This window comes from Phoxinus phoxinus (genome assembly GCF_949152265.1).
Source record: "Phoxinus phoxinus genome assembly, chromosome: 8".
Lineage (NCBI taxonomy): Eukaryota > Metazoa > Chordata > Actinopteri > Cypriniformes > Leuciscidae > Phoxinus > Phoxinus phoxinus.
The window spans coordinates 38,113,240-38,134,020 of NC_136883.1; the positions used below are offsets into that span (position 1 = coordinate 38,113,240).

The 20,781-nt window shown below is 44.3% G+C and overlaps 1 protein-coding gene across 2 annotated transcripts in view; it reads right to left on the minus strand.

Moving 5' to 3' along the window:
- Positions 1 to 20,781, minus strand: part of thsd4 (thrombospondin type 1 domain containing 4) — a 41,091-nt gene that overhangs the window by 12,560 nt on the left and 7,750 nt on the right. For both annotated transcript variants that reach the window (XM_079621775.1, XM_079621776.1), the window contains 2 exons: positions 17,948 to 18,084; positions 1,730 to 1,934 (listed from right to left, as the gene is read on the minus strand). In XM_079621775.1, coding sequence (XP_079477901.1) covers positions 1,730 to 1,934; positions 17,948 to 18,084 — 342 coding nt within the window. The remainder of the gene's footprint in view (positions 1 to 1,729; positions 1,935 to 17,947; positions 18,085 to 20,781) is intronic.

The following is a 20,781-nucleotide window of genomic DNA, read 5'->3' on the forward strand; positions in this document are numbered from 1 at the left end:
CCCTCATGTCCTCCTGAGACGAGAGATTTATGTGTTGTGTGTCTGGAAAAAATCGTAATTTAGCGTCGTCATCATCGAAGGCTTTCCTGGCCAGAGGCTCGAGACTACAGCCAGTAGTAGGCGCGAGTGCCGCATGTGTTCGACCCGCCCATAGGGGGCGTACCTCACTCACAGAATGTACAAATAGTGTCAGCCATCTTTTTTTTAAAGCTAAGCTAACCGGCTCTTGCTCTGTGGACAAAGCAGAGTAGTAGGGGTGACCATACGTCCTCCTTTTTCCCAGACATGTCCGGCCATGACCTCGAGATCGCCCGGGATGTCCGGGATTCGGCTTTTGCGGTCGCCATTCATTATGTTTACACGCACACCTTTTGTTTCAATCGGACTTAATTCATTCCGATTGGTGAGTCTGCAAGTAGTGTTTAGCTGGACGCTAAACCTGAACGGTTGATGTGCGTTTTAGCATTGCTAAGAAAATTCCTGTTTTCGTCTCGGGCGGAATTCGTGTGCAGCAGAAAGCAGGCTAAGCGACGGAGGAGCGAGACCCGCCGCGGACGACGGAGGAGCGAGACCCGCCGCTGACGACGGAGGAGCGAGACCCGCCGCGGACGACGGAGGAGCGAGACCCGCCGCGGACGACGGAGGAGCGAGACCCGCCGCGGACGACGGAGGAGCGAGACCCGCCGCGGACGACGGAGGAGCGAGACCCGTCGCGGACGACGGAGGAGCGAGACCCGCCGCGGGCGACGGAGGAGCGAGACCCGCCGTGGGCGACGGAGGAGCGAGACCCGTCGCGGACGACGGAGGAGCGAGACCCGCCGTGGGCGACGGAGGAGCGAGACCCGCCGCGGACGACGGAGGAGCGAGACCCGCCGTGGGCGACGGAGGAGCGAGACCCGCCGCGGGCGACGGAGGAGCGAGACCCGCCGCGGGCGACGGAGGAGCGAGACCCGCCGTGGGCGATGGAGGAGCGAGACCCGCCACGGACGACGGAGGAGCGAGACCCGCCGCGGACGACGGAGGAGCGAGACCCGCCACGGACGACGGAGGAGCGAGACCCGCCGGCGGTCAGGAGGAAGAGCCGCGCAGACCCGAGCTGGGGCGGACTAACTCGTTACGGACACTCACGATAAAATGTTGTCTTTTAAGTTTCGAGTCATGTTGTCTTTCATCCACATGAGCCAAAAATAAATTTTCTGGCTTTTCTTAGTCTAGATCTTACAGATTACTATAACGATAACTATAATAACTATACTAATAACTATAAAGATAACTGTATCTAAAACTATAATAAAAAAAAATATTGAATATCGTTAATCCTGTCAGATCGTCCATCATTGAGTGAGCGTGTACGGGTCGGACAATCTGGTTCCGTCCGTTAAAATTAACTTAAATAACAGTCGCGGTCCTGGACAGTGAGTGATCTTGCACATTAAGATAAAATCGGATTTTCTCCAGTCATTGTTACAAAACAAGCTAACAAAACTGGCAAACTAGCGTCAGTGAAGCGCACAGAGGGATCGTTCCGCCTCCACCTAAGCCCCGCCCACCAAAAAACGTCACCATGTTTACTAACACAAAATTGGTCTAAAGTTTTTGTTATAGTTTTAGTTACCATTATAGTTTTAGTTACCGTTATAGTTTTAGTTACCGTTATAGTTTTAGTTACCGTTATAGTTTTAGTTACCGTTATAGTTACCGTTCTGGCAGTAAAGGGACCTTTACTCACCCAGATAGTTCCGGCTCTTCACCATCTCCGTGACGTTTATTTTGGTGGCTCCCGGGGGGATCTCCAGGATCTTGTGATAGCCCACTCTGGCCAGGCTGTGCTGGAACAGGCCCGAGACCCGCTTGCATGCGCTGTTGTCCCCTCCACACACGCCACATCTGTCAGGAACCTTCCCAGAACCCAACAGCTCGTCGCAGCCGGCGCTCTGCCACACAGAAACACAGGAGAAATCAACCAGTAGTTCTAGGCACTCGCCACCAGGGTGTTTACTGGTGACCTACCGCGCATCAGAGTATCAGTGCTTCTGAATCACTCTCGCGGTCGAACAAGCCTAATGTGTGTGTGTGTGTGTGTGTGTGTGTGTGTCCTGCAGTGATGAAGATGTTGTCACGTGATCAGTTTGTTTGGCTGATGGTTTAGACAGCTTGATCTCTTCTGAACACTGTTCGTCTGTGTTCGTGACGCGACGTTGACGTGGGCGGATCAGACATCAGCGCTGGAGACGGGAATATGTTTCTCTTTTCGGCACGCCATAAATCCCGGGTTTAGTGAACCGGTGCAGAAAGACGGGAGTGAAAAGACAAGAGAGGAACGAGTGAGGAAAAGAGAAAGAGTTTGGAGCCGGTGATCCTGCGGGAGGTTCGGACACAAACACCCATAATGCCTTGCTGGAGCCGGACCCAGTCCACCCAGTCCAGCCAGTCCAGCTCTCCAGAACAGATCCAGTGCACGAGTTCACACCAGTGGAGGCGGCAGGTCAAGAGGTTAGTAAGTGATCGTTCATGGTCTGGACACAAATATAGATATTGTTATAGTTATCAATATAGTTATTGTTATTATTGGTCTGACTCTGGGCACAAATATAGATATCAATATAGTTATAGTTATTCTTGGACTCTGGGCACAAATATAGTTTTAGTTTGGGAGTGGAAAGGTGTTTATGTGAAATTGACATTCTCTGCAAATTTATATCTAATTGTTTTTATTTTCCTTAAATAAAGATTGAGTGTGTTTTTTAAACTGTGGAGTTTTATGTAATTAAAGGATTGTTAAAGTCAAAGTCTCTCTCTCTACGGGACATCCGGCCTGTTTGGCACCCGGAGAAACACCAAAACACGGATTTCAACATTCCTCAAATTCCCTCCAGACTCGCCGCTGAACGACAGCTGCCGGTGTTTCGTGATGTTCAGTGGATTGTGCTGTATTCCTCACACCAGCTCTGGGAGGAGAGCGGAGAGCAGAGGACATCTGTCTGCATGTAAACATCCTCCTCATCCTCGTCTCCTGAACGGCACAGCGCTCGAGTGTCCGGCTGAACGGGTGTGCGGGATCGGCGTCTCGTCTGATATGGAATATCCTCTCTGAAGTCCGTCTACAGTGAAAGCTCTTTGAACGACTCGGGCTCGTGGTTCACCGGCGAGAATGACCCGAAGGCTACGGTTACAGGCGGCCCGGGATATTTTACACTACATAATGGCCGAATTCAGACAAAAGCACCTTCACACACACACACGAAGAACACACACATTTGTGCAAAACCAATGCCCTCGATGGGACACACACTCTCTGAAATCGTTCTGTAGTTATTGTTATATCAAGCCCTCGACTGAACATCACAATTATTACGGGTGATTCAAACAAAGCAGCTCTGTGTGTGTGTGTGTGTGTGTGTGTGTGTGTGTGTGTGTGTGTGTGTGTGTGTGTGTGTGTGTGCGTGTGTGCGTGCGGTGTGTGTGTGTGTGTGTGTGTGTGTGTGTGTGTGTGTGTGTGTGTGTGTGCGTGTGTGTGTGCGTGTGCGTGTGTGTGTGTGCGTGTGTGTGTGTGTGTGTGTGTGTGTGTGTGTGTGTGTGTTCAACATTCTCATTCACCTGGATCTTGTTTATACTGAAAATTCACATTCTAACTTCTGTAGTAATAAATAAATGCAGTTGCTAGTGTCCTAAAGTCTTCTTTCTGCAGTCATATAATAAATATGACAACTGGTACACTGAGCCTCGTCTTCTCTGCACCGACGGCACGGGTTCCCACAATGCACTGGGCTGCACGAGTTCCCATGATGCACTGCAGGAGCCAGAAGCTTATGCACAGACTGTAAGCCTTTCGATCGCATGTCACAGAGAATATAAGTGACCCTGGACCACAAACCAGTCACATGGGTCAATATTTTGAAATTTAGATTTCTACATCACATGAAAGCTGAATAAATAATCTCTCCAGTGATGGTTGGTGTGTTAGGATAGGACAATATTTGGTCGAGACACAACTATTGAAAATCTGGAATCTGAGGAGCAAAAAAATGTAAACATTGAGAAAATCTCCTTTAAAGTTGTGCATTTATGTTCACGATTGTGCTGCATTCACTCACAAAAATACATGTTTTATATATTTACGGTAGGACATTTACTAAATATCTTCATGAACATGATCTTAATATCCTCATGATTTTTGGCATAAAAGAAAAATGTATAATTGTGACCCATGATGTACAGTTGCTATTGCCACAGATATACCCGTGCGGCTCCAGACTGGTGAGTGGTCCGGGTCACACGTATGATGAGAACATTAAAGAGTGTTCTCCTCCAGTCTAAACAGCCTGTGTCTGTATTTGTCTGACAGCGAGTCACATTCCTGTAAAAGTTCACGAGGACCCCATGTGGAGGACGAGCCCAGCAGCAGACGCAGGATTTCAGAGTGTGGTTTATAATGGGCAAGATAACAGCCAGTGCTTCACCAGTCCAGCGCTGGAGTCACCTTCAGCACAGCACACAGATCGGCTTATATCGCAGCGCTCTCTTGTCGTCACTGGTGTTGTGTATAATGCTTTGGGAATATTGTGTGTGAACAATAAATACTTTCAATTGTAAACTGTAATTATTAAAAAAACACTTTTAAGTTGAAAGCCTCTGTTTATGGAAGCTTGTTTCCCCACAGAATAAAAAAATAAAGGTTATTGCGACTTTTTTCCTCACAATTGCGATATATAGTCAGAATTGTGAGATATAAAGTCAGAATTGCATGATATAGTCTCAATTGTGTTATAAAGTCATAATTCTGACTTTATATCTCACAATTATGACTTTATATCTCACAATTCTGACTTTATATCTCACAATTATGACTTTATATCTCACAATTCTGACTTTATATCTCACAATTATGACTTTATATCTCACAATTATGACTTTATATCTCACAATTATGACTTTATATCTCACAATTATGACTTTATATCTCACATTTATGACTTTATATCTCACGATTCGGACTTTATATCTCACAATTCTGACTTTATATCTCACAATTCTGACTTTATATCTCACAATTATGACTTTATATCTCACAATTATGACTTTATATCTCACAATTATGACTTTATATCTCACAATTCTGACTTTATATCTCACAATTCTTACTTTATATCTCACGATTATGACTATATCTCACAATTCTGACTTTATATCTCACAATTATGACTTTATATCTCACAATTATGACTTTATATCTCGCAATTCTGACTTAATTTCACAATTCTGACTTTATATGATATATGATTATATCTCACAATTATGACTTTATATCTCACAATTATGACTATATCTCACAATTATGACTTTATATCTCACAATTCTGACTTAATTTCACAATTCTGACTTTATATCTCACAATTCTGACTTTATATCTCACAATTCTGACTTTATAACTCACAATTATGACTTTATATCTCACAATTCTGACTTTATATCTCACAATTCTGACTTTATATCTCACAATTCTGACTTTATATCTCACAATTCTGACTTTATATCTCACAATTATGACTTTATATCTCACAATTCTGACTTTATATCTCACGATTATGACTTGATATCTCACAATTATGACTATATCTCACAATTCGGAGAAATAAATTTTGTTGTGAGATGTAAACTCGCAATTGTGAGATAAATTATCTTTTATAAAGTTGTATTCTGTGGTGGAAACAAGCTTCTGTATCTGTTACTGTTCTACAGTTGAAGAAAATAAGCGTAAGAGATGATGATATTTTCCTGTAAACCGAATGTAAAGTTAAAGACATAAATCCTCCCCGTCTGAAGCGAGTCGAGTGATTTACGGCTCTTCTGAGCGCATGAGGGAAGCCAGCGTGAGGTCGAGGTTACACACTGCAAATCAGGCTTTTCTTACTTGTGTTTTTGTCTTGTTTCCAGTCCAAATATCTAAAAATGCTGTATTGTTTCCTGATAAAAAAATAAAATAAATGTAAGTGAGTTTTTGCTTAAAACAAGCTAAATTATCTGCCAACGGGGTCAGACAAATATTCTTGTTTCTGTTTGAATTAAGATTATTTTTCTGACCCCATTGGCAGATAATTTTGCTTGTTTTAAGCATCAACTCACTTAATTTGGATTAAATCCCCCGGAAAACAGGACATAATATCTTGTGTCATTTCACTGATCTAGTAAATGCTTCTTGATTTAAGAGTGTTTAGATATTTGGACTGGAAACAAGACAACAACACTGAGTCAGAAAAGCACTGTTCTCAGTGTACGAGTGTAAAGAAGCCCGTAAAGCGCTGGAATGGCCAGCGGTGGCACTGGGTTTCTCACAGCTGGCACAAACACACACTCTTTCATCTCTCAGATCCGGTCGTTAAAAAAGCCCCGCGATGACATTTAAACGGCGGTTTCTGCAGCGTTCGACATGTTAATGATGGGAGGGAAGCACTGTAGGAAGTGAACGTGGCCTCAGAAACATGTGTGCGTTATCCACACCGGGAACACGACGAGCGTCACACTCCCTCTCAAGGACACTCGTTTAATGTGCTAACGAACCGCTAACGAACAGCTAACGAACAGCTAACGAACAGCTAACGAACAGCTGACGAACAGCTAACGAACAGCTGACGTACAGCTAACGAACAGCTGACGAACAGCTAACGAACAGCTGACGAACAGCTAACGAACAGCTAACGAACAGCTAACGAACAGCTGACGAACAGCTGACGAACAGCTGACGAACAGCTAACGAACAGCTGACGAACAGCTAACGAACAGCTGACGAACAGCTAACGAACCGCTAACGAACAGCTAACGAACAGCTGACGAACAGCTAACGAACCGCTAACGAACAGCTAACGAACAGCTAACGAACAGCTAACGAACAGCTGACGAACAGCTGACGAACAGCTGACGAACAGCTAACGAACAGCTGACGAACAGCTAACGAACAGCTGACGAACAGCTAACGAACAGCTGACGAACAGCTGACGAACAGCTGACGAACAGCTGACGAACAGCTGACGAACAGCTGACGAACAGCTAACGAACAGCTGACGAACAGCTGACGAACAGCTGACGAACAGCTGACGAACAGCTAACGAACAGCTGACGAACAGCTAACGAACAGCTGACGAACAGCTAACGAACAGCTAACGAACAGCTGACGAACAGCTGACGAACAGCTGACGAACAGCTAACGAACAGCTGACGAACAGCTAACGAACAGCTGACGAACAGCTAACGAACAGCTAACGAATCGCTGACGAACAGCTGACGAACAGCTGACGAACAGCTGACGAACAGCTGACGAACAGCTAACGAACAGCTAACGAACAGCTAACGAACAGCTAACGAACAGCTAACGAACAGCTGACGAACAGCTAACGAATCGCTGACGAACAGCTGACGAACAGCTAACGAACAGCTAACGAACAGCTGACGAACAGCTAACGAATCGCTGACGAACAGCTGACGAACAGCTGACGAACAGCTGACGAACAGCTAACGAACAGCTGACGAACAGCTAACGAACAGCTGACGAACAGCTAACGAACAGCTGACGAACAGCTGACGAACAGCTGACGAACAGCTGACGAACAGCTGACGAACAGCTGACGAACAGCTGACGAACAGCTGACGAACAGCTAACGAACAGCTGACGAACAGCTGACGAACAGCTGACGAACAGCTAACGAACAGCTGACGAACAGCTGACGAACCGCTAATGAACCGCTAATGAACAGCTAACGAACAGCTAACAGCAGGAACACGCATACAAGATTCGTCCAATATGCAGCTGAGTGATTAATACCACAAAATAAATCATATTTGTGATCATGCATGTATAATTCAGTGAATAAAATACATTACAAATGAAAGGTGATCATCTATAATCATTTCTTTCTATTTTTATTGATGCATCTTGATGAACTCAAATCAAAAGATCAGATGATTCGTATCAAATAAGTAAAAACATCGTTCACTCATCCGGTTTGCACATTTGTGTAATTAATATTAATGTGGTCTAAAACATCTGCGCCTAACAAACACTCCTTACAACAATTTGGATATTATATTTGCATAAACATTGAGTGCTCAGCCCTAAACTAAAGGCAGTGTGCAGAATATGACAGATGATAGTCCAGCTCGAACACTCTTACAGAGAACGCTTGTGTAAATGTGAATGCAGTGAGTATATTCCCTGAGAACTGGAGTTTCTGTGACGAAGCAAACATGAAAACACACAGACCTGCGACCACGGCTTCCCCAGGACTCGCATCTGCAGACACACGAGCAGCAGCGCAGCGACGGCGGACAGCATCATGACACACACACACACTCACACACACTCTCTCTCTGTGTGAATGTGTCGTCCTCCCGGAGCGAGGTCGCATGAGCCGCACAGACAGTGTCTCTCTGAACGACACACACATGTGAAAGCTGAGCCGCTGGAGGAGGAGGAACAGTGTGAGAGGAGAGAGAGAGAGAGAGAGAGAGAGAGAGAGAGAGAGAGGGAGAGGGAGAGAGAGAGAGAGAGAGAGAGAGAGAGAGAGAGAGAGAGAGAGAGAGAGAGAGAGACCATGTCCAATAAACAGAGAAAGTAATTTTAGCTGGACTTTAACAGGCAGGGTAAGACATGAGCAGAATCACACAGATGAGAAGAAAAATACTGGTCAAACGAGAGGTGGCAAATAATCAAAAAACCAACAACACCCTGACAACCACCCAGAACACCCTAGCAACACCCTGACAACCATCCAGGACACCCGAGCAAAACCCTGATAACCATCCAGAACACCCGAGCAAAACCCTGACAACCACCCAGAACACCCTAGCAACCACACAGCAACACCCTGACAACCACACAGCAACATCCCGACAACCATCCAGAACACCCGAGCAAAACCCTGACAACCACCCAGAACACCCTAGCAACCACACAAAAACACCCTGACAACCACTCAGAACACCCTAGCAAAACCCTGGCAACCACACAGCAACACCCTGACAACCCCACAGCAACATCCCGACAACCATCCAGAACACCCTAGCAAAACCCTGGCAACCATCCAGAACACCCTAGCAACCACACAACAACAGCCTGACAACCACTCAGAACACCCTAGCAAAACCCTGGCAACCACACAGCAACATCCCGACAACCATCCAGAACACCCTAGCACAACCCTGGCAAACACACAGCAACACTCTGACAATCAACCAGTACATCCTAGCAACACCCTGGCAACCACACAACACCCTGGCAACCACACAACACCCTGGCAACCACCCAGAACACCCTAGCAAAACTCTGAAAACCACACAGCAACAACCTGATAACCACACAGAAACCTCCCAACAACAACCACCCAGAACAACCAAGCAACCACACAACAACACCCTGATAACTACCCAGAACACCCTAGCAAAACCCAGGCAACCACACAGGAACACCCTGACAACCACACAGTACACCCTAGCAACCACACAACAACACCCTGACAACCACCCAGAACACCCTAGCAAAACCCAGCAACCACACAGCAACACCCTGGAAACACCCTGGCAACCACACAGCAACACCCTGAGAACCACCCAGAACACCCTAGCAAAACCCAGCAACCACACAGCAACACCCTGGAAACACCCTGGCAACCACACAGCAACACCCTGAGAACCACCCAGAACACCCTAGCAACACCCTGACAACCACCCAGAACACCCTAGCAAAACCCTGGCAACCACACAGCAACACCCTGACAACCACACAGCAACATCCCGACAACCATCCAGAACACCCGAGCAAAACACTGACAACCACCCAGAACACCCTAGCAACATCCTGACAACCACACAAAAACACCCTGACAACCACTCAGAACACCCTAGCAAAACCCCGGCAACCACACAGCAACACCCTGACAACCCCACAGCAACATCCCGGCAACCACCCAGAACACCCTAGCAAAACCCTGGCAGCCACACAGCAACACCCTGACAACCACCCAGAACACCCTAGCAACACACTGACGACCATCCGGAACACCCTAACAACCACACAACAACAGCCTGACAACCACCCAGAACACCCTAGCAAAGCCCTGGCAACCACACAGCAACATCCCGACAACCATCCAGAACACCCAAGCAAAACCCTGGCAACCACACAGCAACACTCTGACAACCACCCAGAACACCCTAGCAAAACTCTGATAACCACACAGTAACATCCCAACAACAACCACCCAGAACAACCAAGCAACCACAAAATAACACCCTAATAACTACCCAGAACACCCTAGCAAAACCCAGGCAACCACACAGCAACACCCTGACAACCACACAGTACATCCTAGCAACCACACAACAACACCCTGACAACCACCCAGAACACCCTAGCAAAACCCAGCAACCACACAGCAACACCCTGACAACCACCCAGAACACCCTAGAAACACCCTGGTAACCACACAACAATACCCTGACAACCACCCAGAACACCCTAGCAAAACCTCGGCAACCACACAGAACACCCTAGCAACACCCTGGCAACCAAACAGCAACACCCTGAGAACCACCCAGAACACCCTAGCAAAACCTTGGCAACCACTCAGAACACCCTAGCAACCGCTCAGTACACCCTAACAATTGCACAACAATACCCTGACAACCCTGGAAGCACTAGCAACTACTCAACAGTACAATTAAACACAGAAAACCTCAGGCTTGCAGAGTAGACACTGACAGAAAAGCCCTTCTGAATCACTGCATCTGCTCAAGAGGAAATGCTTGCAGCATCATTTAAATTTCAAATGAGTTCGACTGATTCCCAACACTATAAAGTGTGCGTTGGTGAAGCAGGCGCTGACATCGGCCCTCAGGGGCCCTGATCTCTCACACACTTCCTCCCCAGGAGCTCCACACACACACACTAACACACACTACTGCACATCCGCGCTTGGAGAAGGTGAAGACAATCTTTAACTAAATATTAGCACAAGGAGGAGCTCAAGCTTCAAACTGAACCAAATGCTACAGCTTATGTTTATTTGAAATTAAGTTTCCAATTTTTTGCAAACTTTCAACAGATTATGTCAACATTAAAAAAAAGATTTTTTAATTCTGTGGCGGAAACAAGCTCTCACAGATTTGTACCTTTTATAAACATGAGCAGGATTCGCTGGTTCCTGTTCTCCTGTTCCTGCTGGGATTTTCCGGTGGGATTCCCTCACTCACCGACGCTGTCGCACACACACCCTCACACCGCACACACACACACACACCGCACACACACACACACACACACACACACACACACACAATTCAACATATTTACACTAATGCATTTGGCAGATGCTTCTATCCAAAGGTATATATTATATCAGTTCATGCATTCCCTGGACATCAATCCTGCTGTTGCTGCCATGATCTGCAGGAGCGCTGACATCAATGTTATTTATTCAGCGCTTCTCTTCATGCACGTTGTTACAGTGCTGCTTTACAGAGAACTGTTTCCGGAATAATGTCTTAAAATCTGTGAGGTCCTCATTTACAGCATTCTGGCAACCACCCACAACACCCGAGCAAAACCCTGGCAACCACCCACCCACAACACCCTAGAAACACCCTGGAAACAACCTACAACACCCTATAAACACCCTGGCAACCACCAACAACACCCTAGAAACACCCTGGAAACCACCCACAACACCCGAGCAAAACCCTGGCAACCACCCACCCACAACACCCTAGAAACACCCTGGAAACCACCTACAACACCCTAGAAACACCCTGGCAACCAACCACAACACCCTAGAAACACCCTGGCAACCACCCACAACACCCTAGAAACACCCTGGCTACCACCAACAACACCCTAGAACCACCCTGGCAACCACCAACAACATCCTAGAAACACCCTGGCAACCACCCACAACAACCTAGAAACACCCTGCCAACCACCCACAACCCCTGGAAACACCCTGGCAACCACCAACAACATCCTAGAAACACCCTGGAAACCACCCACCCACAACACATAGGCAACCACTCACAATAAAATAGAAACACCCTGGCAACCACCAACAACACCCTGGCAACAACCCACAACACCATAGAAACACCCTGGCAACCACCCACAACACCCTAGAAACACCCTGGCAACCACCCACAACATCCTAGAAACAACCTGGCAACCACCCACAACATCCTAGAAACAACCTGGCAACCACCCACAACATCCTAGAAACACCCTGGCAACCCCCCACAACACCTAGAAACACCCTGGCAACCACCCACAACACCTAGAAACACCCTGGCAACCCCCACACACCCCCACACAGACACACACACACACACACACACACCCCACGTTGAGCCTCAGCTCAGTTACTCGGTGGGATTTCCTTCATAAAGGCTCTTTCTTTCCTCCAGTGTGTGAAAGTGAAGCTGTACAGCTGGAGTTACAGCATTCACCAACGCCTCACACCGTTTCAAGACAAGAAGTGCATCCTAAACAAACGTTTGTTTGTCTCTGTGTGTCTCTCAAATAGTTTTAGCAGCGGGAAAACCCCCGGCAAACTCAAACACAAACACATTTATTTTAAGACTTTACAATAAGGTCCCAGTCGACCTTACACAATGCACAATACATCGTGACAGTATTAATTCATCGTTAGTTAATAAACACAACTGTTCACTGTTAGTTCATGTCAGCTCAGGTCCATTACAATTATGAACAGATGCAACTTTTAATATAATGTTGAAGTTAACATTAACAAAGACTAATAAATGCTGAAGTATTGATCACTGTTAGATCCTGTTAACTAAAAGGGAACCATATTGTAAAAGAAATCTCAGTAGCGCTTCATTTAAAGCCTTTATATATAACGCATTATAAAAGTATTTTAATGCATTAATTATGCTCATGAATAATTATAACCACAGTTGTAATACATTACAATACTTACTGTATGTCACGCCTTTAACAAACCACCCGTTTCAGACGCAACAAGGAATCTGTGAATATTGTCATGCATTTTAAATATGGTTACAATTATTTATGAAAACATATAATGCATGCATCCAAAACAAAAGTTTGTGTTTACATAATATATGTGTGTATTATTTTGTATATAAACACACAAACATGCATGTATATATTTAAGAAATATTTACATTTATATACTATATAAATATATACATATATCTTACATATAAATATTTTACATATAAATAACAAAAAAATGTTTTAAATATACATTACATGCGTGCGTGTGTGTGTGTGTGTTTATATATACATAATAATTATACACAGTACACACACATATATTATGTAAACACAAACTTTTATTTTGGATGTGATTAATCGTTGCACATTACGATTGTTACTAATTATAATGCACATTATGTAAAGCGTTCCCTAAATCTCTCATTGTAAGGACACTACATGTAAACATCTCTGACTAGGACAACATTTTCATAAAGTGTTTCAGTTTCTGTTATTAATACAGAAACTGATGATCATATCTGCAGAGATTCAGATGCTCATGTTGAGGACTTCCGGAATGATTTGGACAAGTCTCCCTGAATCCGACTGTTTCCTGCCAACATGTCCAGATATCCGGCTAATCCGGTGATCTGATGTGTGGGATCTTCAGTCTCCGTCACAGATCTGAGAGCGCTGGAGTTGTCTGATCTCTGTGAGCTTTCAGAGGAATTCAAACCATCCGCAAAACAACCTACAGGAACCGTCAAACCTCTGCGTCGACCTTTACAGGGCTCCTACACAAGATGTAAAGTAAGACTCTGATGTGTGTGTGTGTGTGTGTGTAGTTTTAGCTCAAAATAGCATGTTAAAGTGACACTTTTTGAGGGTGAGCAAAAACGCGCCATTTTGTGTGTCCCTTTAAATGCAAATGAGCTGCTGCTCCCGGCACAGGGGGCGGAGCTTCAAGAGCTTGTGTGTGTGTGTGTGTGTGTGTGTGTGTGTGTGTGTGTGTATTAGCAGCTCAGATGAGCTAAAATAAAATATAAAAAAATTCTGAAATTGCAATTTACTAAAATTTCAAAACCGTTTAGGCTTTTATGTTCAAACCGGAGTCAGAAAGATGGAGAGACTCGAGAAGAAGTGACACACCGTTTTGTGTCTGTCCCTTTAAATGCAAATGAGCTGCTGCTCCCGGCACAGGGGGCGGAGCTACAAGAGCTCGTGTCCTTTTACCTCACACACACACACACTGAAAATGTCAATGTTTATGTTCAAAACGGAGACTCAAGAAGAAGTGACACATGTAGAAGAACAGGACATTTCTGAATGGTTAGTTGATGAATTTATGTTGCTGATGTGGAGTTATCTTCTAGTCATTGATTAGCATATTCTGTCATGATAATCTATAAATCGTGTTCCGGGGGCGGGGTTTATGTAAATTTTAGGGTTGGTGATGTCACTAACGGGAGGAATGTCGTGTAGTTCCTACCAGCCGTTTGTTGTAGTCCTTAAAAAACTATTTCTTTAAAAGCAAATATCTCCCTTTACTGTGAACTTTGAGCGTTGTAACTTTAGCCGCATTTCCACCGAAATAACCCGGAACAATTTGTCCCAGGAACTCTTTTTGCCCCAGGCCGGTTGCTTTCTGCGTTTACACCGCGCTCTAAAGTACCGAAGATTATAACTGCGCGCGACGGCTCCTCCCAGTCTGCGGCGGACAGTCATCAGTTTTGAGCGCCACATTTACAATAAGTATGGAGGAGATTCAAACTGTGCTGAGGTTGTTTGTGATGTATTCGTTTACTAACGAGGAAATTAACGGCAGAAAAGAGACGAGCACTGATACTAAAGCAGGTTCAGAAAGCTCGTAATGCTATAAAATTAGAAAATGTGGACATCGACCGTGAGACGGCTGGACGAACGCGCAGAAAATCTCCTGCTACACAAATACGCTTAACCCTTTAGAGCCGAGTGTGTCTGCGCCGACACAGATCAGCGAGCTGTATTCATTGTACCGTAACTCTTCAACCGTTTGCACTATCAAAGCCATTCAAACTGCCCCCGACAGTAGACAACATGCGCTTTTCGGCAATATATTGCGGTATTATTACGGTAATTTCATGCTTTCCGCCAGCAAATGACAGCGGGCTTTCTGGCCAAGCGGGAAGGAAGGATTTGAACCGAGAGATATGAAGTGCGGCAGGTTAGAGAGTTCTGGATTGCATAAAATAATAAAAGACACAAACAAATACATGGTGACAGAAGTGGTAGACCGCAGAAGAGGGGATTGGGATGATTTTTAATGAAACGTGAGGCGGATGGCCGTTACTTTTTCACGTATCTTTACATGTGGTGTATGCATGTGTATGTGTGCGTGCCTAATATGGATGGACGCATTTGTATGTGTGCGTGTATGAAAAAAAGTGTCCTAATGAAAACTGTGCAACCCAATGTCACAAAAAAGACTTGTATAGTTATTATTATGCTTCATTTTTCAACTTTAAAAAGTGTTAGTTTCTTTTTTTTTCTAAATAAAAATCGGAAAATTTATTCTCGTTTTTTTTTTTTTTTTGTCTTTTTCAATTCTATTTACAAACTCACCACACACAATAATGGTCAATAACTGTAATTTGTTGAAAGCTAATCTTTTTCTGAAAAAAGATGACACCTTGCACATGAAGATAGCACGAATTTTACAGTAAAAAAATCGAAATATGTGAAAAACACTCATTTTAGCTCCAGGTTCTAAAGGGTTAATAAAGCCTGAATCTCGTCGTCGGTCCGGCTGTGTTTAAAAAAAAAATTTAAATTCCATATTTGCAGACAGACTCTCACTGCATGAAGCCACGAACCGCAATAGATTTTTAAAAATGCCGGTTAAAATAGAATGCTGCGTGGAGTCATCCAATCAAAATGCGGCGTGAACACAACCAATCAGCACGTTCAGCGCACAAGTCCCGCCCCCGAAAGTTCCTGAACTTTGGAAAAGCACTACCTCGCCAGCAGGGACTTTCGGACAGGGAAATATTTACCCGGAACTTCATTTAGACCCTGATGAGTCCCAGCCCACAGTTCCCAGTCCTGGGGAAAGTTCCCACGGCTTTTACAGATGTTGTTTATGATCACACAGCAACATTACACACTCACTACAGTTAGAAAAGTCAGATCATAATCACCGCCCCTTTAGCCTCCGCAGACGGCCGCTTGACGTGTGCAGCTTGTTATTCCGGCGTCTGCTACATCTCGTTCCTGCAGGACTCGCTGAAGTGACATGTCTGTAAAAAGCACAGCTGGACGACAGGCAGATTCGAGCGTGGCTAATTCACTCACAAACACAAAAGATCCTCCGGCAACTGGTGAGCGTCTGACCGTCTTTACGTGCGGGACGCTCTGAACTCTGGGTAATTAAAGCATGTCTGAATACCAGAGATCGGAAGATCAGACGGAATACACATCAGAAGAGAAGAGCTTCTGATCGACTGTCAACATGTGACTAAAACACCTCTAGCACGCTGTTAGACTCTATTAGGATCACGTATCATCATATTTAATGTCAAGAAATTATTCTTAAAGTCTCCCCGTAGTCAATCATCCATTAAAGCTCATCTTTGATCACCCAAATTATTACATATTTAAAGTTGTTTTCCTTGTCTTACAATATCTTGAATGTAACTCGACACCCTTGCCTCATTTAGTATACACGGTTCTATGAATATTCAAATGAGCCCCGCCTCCACTCACTCACTCACTCACTCAGATATCCACTGGTTGACGATCACACGTTGATCTGATTGGTTACACAGTTCTATGAATATGCAAATGAGCCCCGCCTCCACTCACTCACTCAGAGATCCACTGGTTGACGATCACACGTTGATCTGATTGGTTACACAGTTCTATGAATATGCAAATGAGCCCTGCCTCCACTCACTCACTCAGAGATCCACTGGTTGATGATCACACGTTGATCTGATTGGTTACACAGTTCTATGAATATGCAAATGAGCCCCGCCTCCACTCACTCACTCAGAGATCCACTGGTTGACGATCACACGTTGATCTGATAGGTTACACAGTTCTATGAATATGCAAATGAGCCCTGCCTCCACTCACTCACTCAGAGATCCACTGGTTGACGATCACACGTTGATCTGATAGGTTACACAGTTCTATGAATATGCAAATGAGCCCTGCCTCCACTCACTCACTCAGAGATCCACTGGTGGACGATCACACGTTGATCTGATTGGTCAAGGTAGTGTGTGACGTCAGAAACACCAGCGATTTCAAACCGTGTTTTTGAGACTAGGGCTGCACAAATAATCTAATTTTAATCACGATCACGATTTTGGATTCCCACGATCAAATTTGCGTGATGGTGACACGCAACACATCTAAATGTCAGAGCGCGTCACGTGATGCATCTGAACCAATCAGGGTGTCAGAAATTGACATCAGCCAATGAGATTTCGCTTTTAGGGTTAAATGCCCATTGTACTTTCACGATTGGTTGCTGATAAAAAGGAAATTACCATATTTGGATCCGACAGCATTGTACAGCAGAGAGAGAGCTTTCCAGATGTGTGAGATTAAAGGAAGAACACAGAGATCGCGGATCATGATGATTTATAACGCCAACTTTTGTTGAATTTCAGAGAAATCTACAGACGCAAACAGACAAAGTGTAGTAAAATAAAGACTAAATGTGTATTTTGGACTTTTTTTCACCACAGGTCTGAAAGAAGATGTTATTGAAGACAAATTGCCCAAAATCCCTAAATTGACCAGTGAAAAAAACCCGATGTTTTTGCCTGCCGTGTGTTTGCGCAGAAAACACTCAGTTCTCTCTCTCACGACGACCCGAACACACTGAGGAAACTGAGCCGGCCGACACACAAAGCCTGACCGTGGGCTTGCTGCGTCCCGGGCTTTAGAGATAAACTGAAGTCCTACCTGACACTGTCCCGCCACACACACCGCCGTCCCGCTGCGTCCGCAGGGAGTGCCGTCCACGACCCGCTCCGACTGGCGGACGTAGAACCGGAAGCCGACGGCCCGACAGTTGAGCTCACAGGCCTGACCCCCGGACACTGGCAAACACACCGAACACGATCATCATGACACACCGAAGAAGAGAAGCATCATCACAGAAGTGTAGAGCCTCACAAACCCGAGCGAGTTCACGTAGTGTACGTCAGAACGCAGGCTCACTATTGGCCGACGCTGGTCATGTGTGTGATGCTGGCCAATAGTGAGCCTCCGTTCTGATGTACAGCCCAGAAGCGATATGTGAACTCACTCAGAGACACAGAAGAACATCAAGAGTTGAATAAAGTCGCACAGAAAGTATTCTGGTCGCCTGATAATCTTAAGGTTGAGCCGCTGTCGTCACTCGGACTATTGTAAACATCGTCTTTACTAACTTTCTGGGCCGGCAAGTTTAAATTACAACAGAAGCCTCTGGAGGAGTGAGACACTCTCAGATCTAATCACTAATATCTTCATCTGTGTCCCGGAGATGATGGAGAGTCTGACGGAACAACAGGAGGAGAGTCATTACTGACAGAGTTTATGTTTCTGGGGGAACTGACCCTTTAATAGTTAGTATTTGAGTTTGTTCAAATCACTGTCAAGTCAAGTCAGCTTTATTTATACAGTGTTCCACAGCAGCTTCACAGAGATAACAGGAAAATAATGCAACAAAGTGTGTTTCTAGAAGAAAATAGCGTCACAGTCCAGCTTAAGGTCATTTTTGTTGTAACAAAGTTATTAGTTTAATAACCCAACGGCTGGGTTTGTCTATATTTGACCCAAAGTTGGTTTGAAACAACCCAGCATTTTTAAGAGTGCAGCGTCTCTGGAGAAAACCGTGATGTCCTCGTCCAGCTCATATAATGCAGGAGATCAATAATATTGCTGAATATTAAAGGATTAGTTCACTTTAAAAAACACTTTTGCTGATAGTTTCCTCACCCCGATGTCATCAAGATGTCCATGTCTTTCTTTCTTCAGTGGAAAAGAAATTAAGGTTTTTGATGAACACATTTCTCCATATAATGGACGTCAATGGGCCCCAAACGGGTCAAGGTCCAGATGACAGTGTCAGCGCCGCTTCAACGGGCTTTAAACGACACCAGACGATGAATACGGGTCTTATCTAGCGAAACCATCGTCATATCAAACATAAATAAACAAGTTTAAGTTTTATAAGCACAAGCGCTCGCCTTGCTCTGTTCTGTGATGCGCGTTCGTGACGTCACGTAATACACAGTTACGCTGTAAAGGTCATGCTTGACGAGTCAGTGTTTACAGATGTGCGGACGGAGGACCGTACACACATATTCAAATGTCTTTGTGTCAGTTTATCGTTTAAAATGCCCATCTCGTGTGTGTATCCTGGTGTTGGAATATTAAAAAGCCTAAAAGAACATTTTCGTCAGGACAGAAATGTTTGACTTTTCACAGAAGCGTGACCTTTACAACGTAACTGCGTATTACGTGACGTCACGAACGCGCATCACAGAACAGAGCAAGGCGAGCGCTTGTGCTTATAAAACTTAAACTTGTTTATTTATTTGTGAAATGCCGATGGTTTCGCTAGATAAGACCCGTATTCATCGTCTGGTGTCGTTTAAAGCCCGTTGAAGCGGCGCTGACACTGTCATCTGGACCTTGACCCGTTTGGGGCCCATTGACGTCCATTATATGGAGAAATGTGTTCATCAAAAACCTTAATTTCTTTTCGACTGAAGAAAGAAAGACATGGACATCTTGATGACATCGGGGTGAGGAAACTATCAGCAAAAGTGTTTTTAAAAGTGAACTAATCCTTTAAATGTTCCCAAAGCTAAAGGCGATCTCTAGTTCTAATGAGAACAGAATCCTGTAATGACACACCGCAGCCACAGGAGGACAGCAGAGACACATGATGAGTTATGAAAACTGTATTTCTGAATGTTCATGTATCATTCTTCAAACATTACTTTTGAATGTTTCTCTGAAACAACATTTTAAAACATAAAACATTCCATGAATAATGAATAAATAATATTTTTGTGCTGATGTTTTTATGATGTATTAATGGGCCGATATCTTTGAATGAATGTTCTATATTTTTACTGGAAGAACGTTTGTTTATAATGTTGAGAGAACGTTCCCTGTGGTGAAAATACACTAGTTTGTGTCAAAAACACAAAACTTCACTGCCAGCTAATCTGCAGCCTGTGGGATATAAGAATAATCCACACAAACCATAAACGTACGTGAACATGAATCAAATACGGGCGCAGCATCAAGGTTCATGAATCCCAGAACGTTCCACAGGATCCGACACGCCGGGAAAATCTCCCGAGGCACAAAATATTAACTCACTGAAATATGACTAACTTTAATTGCAACATGATCATTAGAGTAACAGCACAAATGTGTGCGTCATCCAGGGTAACATCATAAATGTTTCTGCAAAAAACGGAAAAACTATAAGATTTATTTAGCATTAATTTAGTTTAACCCCTTAAGCTGCGCCCCCTTTTTTTTAATAGACATGAAAATGCACATTCCAAACTTAAATGGTTGTAATTCAAGAATGCTTTGGAATATAGACATTTGGAAGAAGACATTTGGCACATTTTTGTAGAAGTGAAATAAATTAAGAAAGTTAAACAGAAAAAAAAGTTATAGAAGTTTGAGTTTATGAAAATGTACAATGTTAAAAATTTGATTATTCATATTTTATATAAAATATATATTTTCAAAACCTGGTGGACTCTAAAAATGCAAAAATCGGA